This window comes from Anarrhichthys ocellatus, unplaced genomic scaffold (genome assembly GCF_004355925.1).
Source record: "Anarrhichthys ocellatus isolate YVR2014 unplaced genomic scaffold, GSC_Weel_1.0 scaffold126, whole genome shotgun sequence".
In the NCBI taxonomy this organism is placed as follows: domain Eukaryota; kingdom Metazoa; phylum Chordata; class Actinopteri; order Perciformes; family Anarhichadidae; genus Anarrhichthys; species Anarrhichthys ocellatus.
This window is the reverse complement of record NW_022280156.1, coordinates 300,201-304,893: the sequence shown is the minus strand read 5'-3', so window position 1 is coordinate 304,893 and position 4,693 is coordinate 300,201. Positions and strand designations below refer to the sequence as shown.

Below are 4,693 nucleotides of genomic sequence, written 5' to 3'. Positions count from 1 at the left end.
GAGGAGAACTTGTGCTATGTGCATCTCTGACTTCCCCGTTGTTATGCTTCTCCAATCCTGTTGCATGTTGTCATTACGGTTGTTGTTTTCAGTCTTCTAATTATGGTGTTGATGAACTTTTACAGACGTCTTTGCTTCCATGTTGTTTATCCTGTGTGTACCCTTCATTCAGTCACACACTGAGGATTTAGCACCTGGTGAATCAGCATTGGCTTCACTTTTTCGAAGCAAAGGGTGCCGGCTTGTACTGGTCCTGATCACAATGTCAGGGTGGAGTCTCGGCTCGTAACAAACGGCATTAAAATGGCAGTTTATCCAACACTATTGAACCACACAGTGTCCGTAGATGTATTATTGACAACACACAGACGCCTTTGACATAACGTCGACACTCATTCTGTTGATAGTGTTCTTTTTGTTTTTAGCCCCGCTAAAAAGAATATCGCTTTGTAAGATCCCCACGTGACTTATGTAACTCAGACTGCTGGAGCCTCAGCTTGTCTTCAGCTAAACTTCAGATCACATTGTGGATTTGTCTCCCACTGCTTACATTTTCACAAACAAAGCATGGGAGTGTTTTCACAGCAAGTGTGGAGAGGAACCAATACAATGCACATGTGTGTACGTGATCTCTGTATTAGGGTAGACTTTATAAACAACGTGAAGCTATTCTTTAACAATACATTGTAGAAAAGTCCTGAAAGAAGAGAAACTGCTCTGGGAACAAATGGAAGAATAACTCTTGAAAGCAAAATCTGAGATCATACCGGCTTGGGTTTTTAGTTTTTTAGTGAGTGCAGAGCTTCGTGGTAGCAGGTGTTGTCTTTGCATTTCCATGAGTGAAGTATAGATCCCAGTCACAGACACCCAGACCACAACATCCACTCTCTCTCTCTCTCTCTCTCTCTCTCTCTCTTAAACGGGACAGGACAAGGTCACACTCTGCTCCACCCTTTACAGTAGTACAGTAACATGACACACACACACACACACACACACACACACAGGTATGCACACTAGGTTCAGTTTACCTCTCCTTCCACAAAGCCTCGTTGGAAGAGTGACATCATCCCCTCTCTTTCTCCGCAGCTGTCAATCAAAGTAGACAATGAGGTCGGAGGGTTGAACCCCTCCCGGTGTGGGAGCAGCCAGTGTTGACAACAGAGCCGGCCTAATTACAATATCACGTAACACGCACCGACAACAGCTTACACCTCAAGTGTGTTTATAAAATGTCTGGAAACTGTCTGACGCCTCCACCTTGAGTGACTTGGAGCGAGTGCGACAGCACTAAAGTCATGCAGGGAGCAGCTGAAGAGCGTGATCGGTGTGAGCGGAAGCAGGAACACGACAGTAGCCGTTCTCACGCTCCACGTCTGAACAAAGAGGAAACACTGTCCCTGCTTCTTCTTGCAGCTTTCAGCTGACGTTGTCTGATTTACAGTGAAACAAAACAAAGAAATGCAGATTGTCCTCGCAGTGAACTCACACAGTAAAGAAACAAACTCTCTTCTCTGCAAAGTGAAAATGACTTGAAAGAGCAGAAACAACGGGCTGTACAGTACACGGATACTTCGACAGCGTACGTTGATAGAAAGTGTCCTTGAAAAGCTTCATCTTCAGATTAAACTATCAGAACAAATAGAGCTTGAGGATGATACACGATGGATCACGTGGCTGCTAAAATAAAGTGAATACTAATCATACACACACAAGTTACCATATTTGGAATGCGGAGGAGTGACGTAGAGACGCCGTATACGTCTCTGGTAGCTCCAGATATGATCTACTTGACTCTAAATTTACTAAATGAACATCATGCTGTATTGAAGAAGACTTGAAACTAGAGATTGAGACCATAAACTCATGTTTACAATGTTTACTGAGGTAATAAATCAAGAGAGAAGTAGAGTCATTTTCTCATAGACTTCTATACAACCAGAGGAGTCGCCCCCTGGTGGACACTAGAGAGAATGCAGCTTTAAGACGCTTTGGTTTCGGCTTCACTCAGCAGAACCGGAGGATGCTGCATCGACCAATCAGTGGTCCTTGAATCTCGACCTATCCACAACATTTTCCAATGGAAACCAAAAAAATGAGCTGTGCGGTACCATGCATCAACATTCTTTCTTTGCTCCATGTCACCTTGCACGTCTCTCAGATTTCATTGAGTATTTTGAACGCACCGATATTGACCCCTGTCCCCGCTTCACTCCCTGCTCTCTGATCTGCTGTTGTCCTGTTTGTTTGTTTTTCAGCGACCTGAATGGAAACAACCTGACGGTCATCACCAAGGCGGACTTCTCTGGCCTCAAACACCTCAGAGTCCTGTAAGTCGCAGCCACATTCACCCGTTCACAGAGTGATGCTTTAGCTCCGCAGTGACACACGAGCCACACACAGGTGCTTGTTTCGGGCGTCGGTGTCAGTCAGATTTACAACAGGGAGGGGTTCATCCGCCGCCTTTTGACCCGGGTACACTTCGCCCTCTGGGAGAGTGGGTTTTCCCGTGTTTACCTGATGACCGGGACTGTTGCGGAGCGTCAGCGACGGACACGAGGTGTTAAAAAAGACGACATGCCAGGAACTAATGACTCCCCCGGAGGCCTGCTCAGAACAGATTAGCAGCCCGCTGGGGTCCGCTGGGGGCCCCCGGGGCTCGTTGCTGTCAGGAGGGGATTGAGTGTTACACCGGTGGGCTACTATGAGGTGTTGTAAAGGCAAAATATAACAATAAGTCAAAGTTTTTTGTTTTCTTTATTATATTTTAGGAACATAAAGATATGAGGACCTTTTGTTGATCAGACCACTATACGAATATGTGTCTGAATCAATAGTAATATATTCCTTCATGTGTGTTTAGTGTTCATTTCTTTGTCTCTTTTATTATTGTAGCCATCTGATGGAGAACCAGATCAGTAACGTGGAGAGAGGAGCCTTTGATGAGCTGAAGGAGCTGGAGAGACTGTGAGAGCACACACACACACACACACACACACACACACACTTCTATTTCACATCAACATTAGCTAATCCAACGTGTTTCTGTTCCTCCAGTCGCCTCAACAAGAACCATCTCGGCCAACTTCCAGAGCTGCTGTTTCAGAAGAATGAAGGCCTGTCCCGACTGTGAGTCTGCACACGTTACTCTCCTCTATCGGGACCCCGTGCTGCTCTGCCTGCTCCCTCTCTCGCACCTCTCACGGTGTTTGTTTACGTTGCAGACACACGCTGTGATTGTTGGACCTGTTCAGTCCACAGTGTCGGCCGCTTGTTGTTGTTGAATGTTGGCACATAAAATCATCCGGTACGTGCTGTTTAAAGGGATTCTGATCTTCTGCCTTCTGATGAAGTCGCTGAAGTGTCGTCGTGTGTGTGTGCGTGTGGGTGTGCGTGTGCATGTGTGTGTGTGTGTGTGTGTCGTCATGGCAAAATGTGGTCCTGGAGACACCTACTGTACTGTGGCGAGAACTACCACAGAAGTGGTTTTGGGTGCTTTGGCAGGTGTTTATATGTCCGTCAGATCTGTTATTTCTTGAAGCCTTTTCCTGCTGAATGACTTGTGAGCACATCTCTGGTGAACACAAGTTTTAACGGTCGTGCTTTTTATGCAGTTCTTGAAGGAACTCAGTTTAGTAAATCATCTTAGGACCTTTGTCCACAGAGCGTCTTTCTCTGGCCGCAGGGCGTTGGGCAGCACACATATCACCACCAATGTATGACCGACTAGCATCGCTCCTGTGCTTTTTATTGTCTATTTGGGCTGCTATATGTATATATTATGAGCACGGCTGGTGTGATCCATCGCTACGGGGTCTTGTTCTAAAGATATGTGATTTTTTTACAACTCAATCAAGGACAAGAAGCAGTAATAATTTACCAGAGTCGCTGTGCTCACCCCCTCTTATCTGTGCAGCTCCACTTATGGGTCAATCCTTCCTTCCACCGTGCTCGTCATTTTCCCTTTTGTACTCCACGTACTCGCAGACTCTCTCTGCCGGTGGACGTCGAGGCTCAATCAAAGGGTTTCTGACACTGTTACTCACGGTCACACGCTTGTGTGCAGAATCGATGCGGAAACCAAAACGTGGTCAATCACTTCAAAATGTGTCGCAGTGATGAGAGTTTGTAGAAACCGGCCAACGGCGGCTGACCTCATTTATGTTGTTTATCGATCTTTAGGCGGCTGCTAATGTCGGACCTTGGAGAGTTCTACGTGTTTTATTTCTGTGCGGTTAATTCAGGGGAAATAGTTCTGTGTTGAACATAATGGACTCAACATCCTGAGACGACGGTGAAGTGCAGGTTTTCTTTCTTTGTTGTCCCTTTTAAGGATTGTCTCCATTGTTTGTTTCTTTATGGACTTTTCTACCACTTCTATGTTTTGTTCGTACCTCAAACTAATTGATTCTACCATTATATTACACCATAATGCATTAGCACTGCGTGTTAGCTGATGTATAGATATCTAGAATTACTGATATTTGTTTGGTTTAAAGTATAATAAAGCATCACATATGCAGAAGGGGACGTTTTTCCGCTGCTTCGGGCTGCCTGCTCGCCAGTTTCCAGATCAAAAATTGACCCATTTTTCTCACCTAGAAAACCGCAAATCACTTCACACAGTCCCACAGGAGCAGCAGGAGCACACACACACACACACACACACACACACACACACACACACACACAC

At 45.6% G+C, this 4,693-nt stretch overlaps 1 protein-coding gene across 1 annotated transcript in view; it reads left to right on the top strand.

The window, feature by feature from the left end:
• Nucleotides 1–2,239: 2,239 nt before the first annotated feature.
• The window catches only part of LOC116399718 (slit homolog 1 protein-like), a 30,847-nt gene continuing 28,393 nt past the window's right edge, over nt 2,240–4,693 (top strand). Inside the window, exons 1-3 of the mRNA XM_031877092.1 lie at nt 2,240–2,330; nt 2,896–2,967; nt 3,058–3,129. Of these exons, the coding sequence (XP_031732952.1) occupies nt 2,903–2,967; nt 3,058–3,129 (137 nt within the window). The 5' untranslated portion in view covers nt 2,240–2,330; nt 2,896–2,902. The remainder of the gene's footprint in view (nt 2,331–2,895; nt 2,968–3,057; nt 3,130–4,693) is intronic.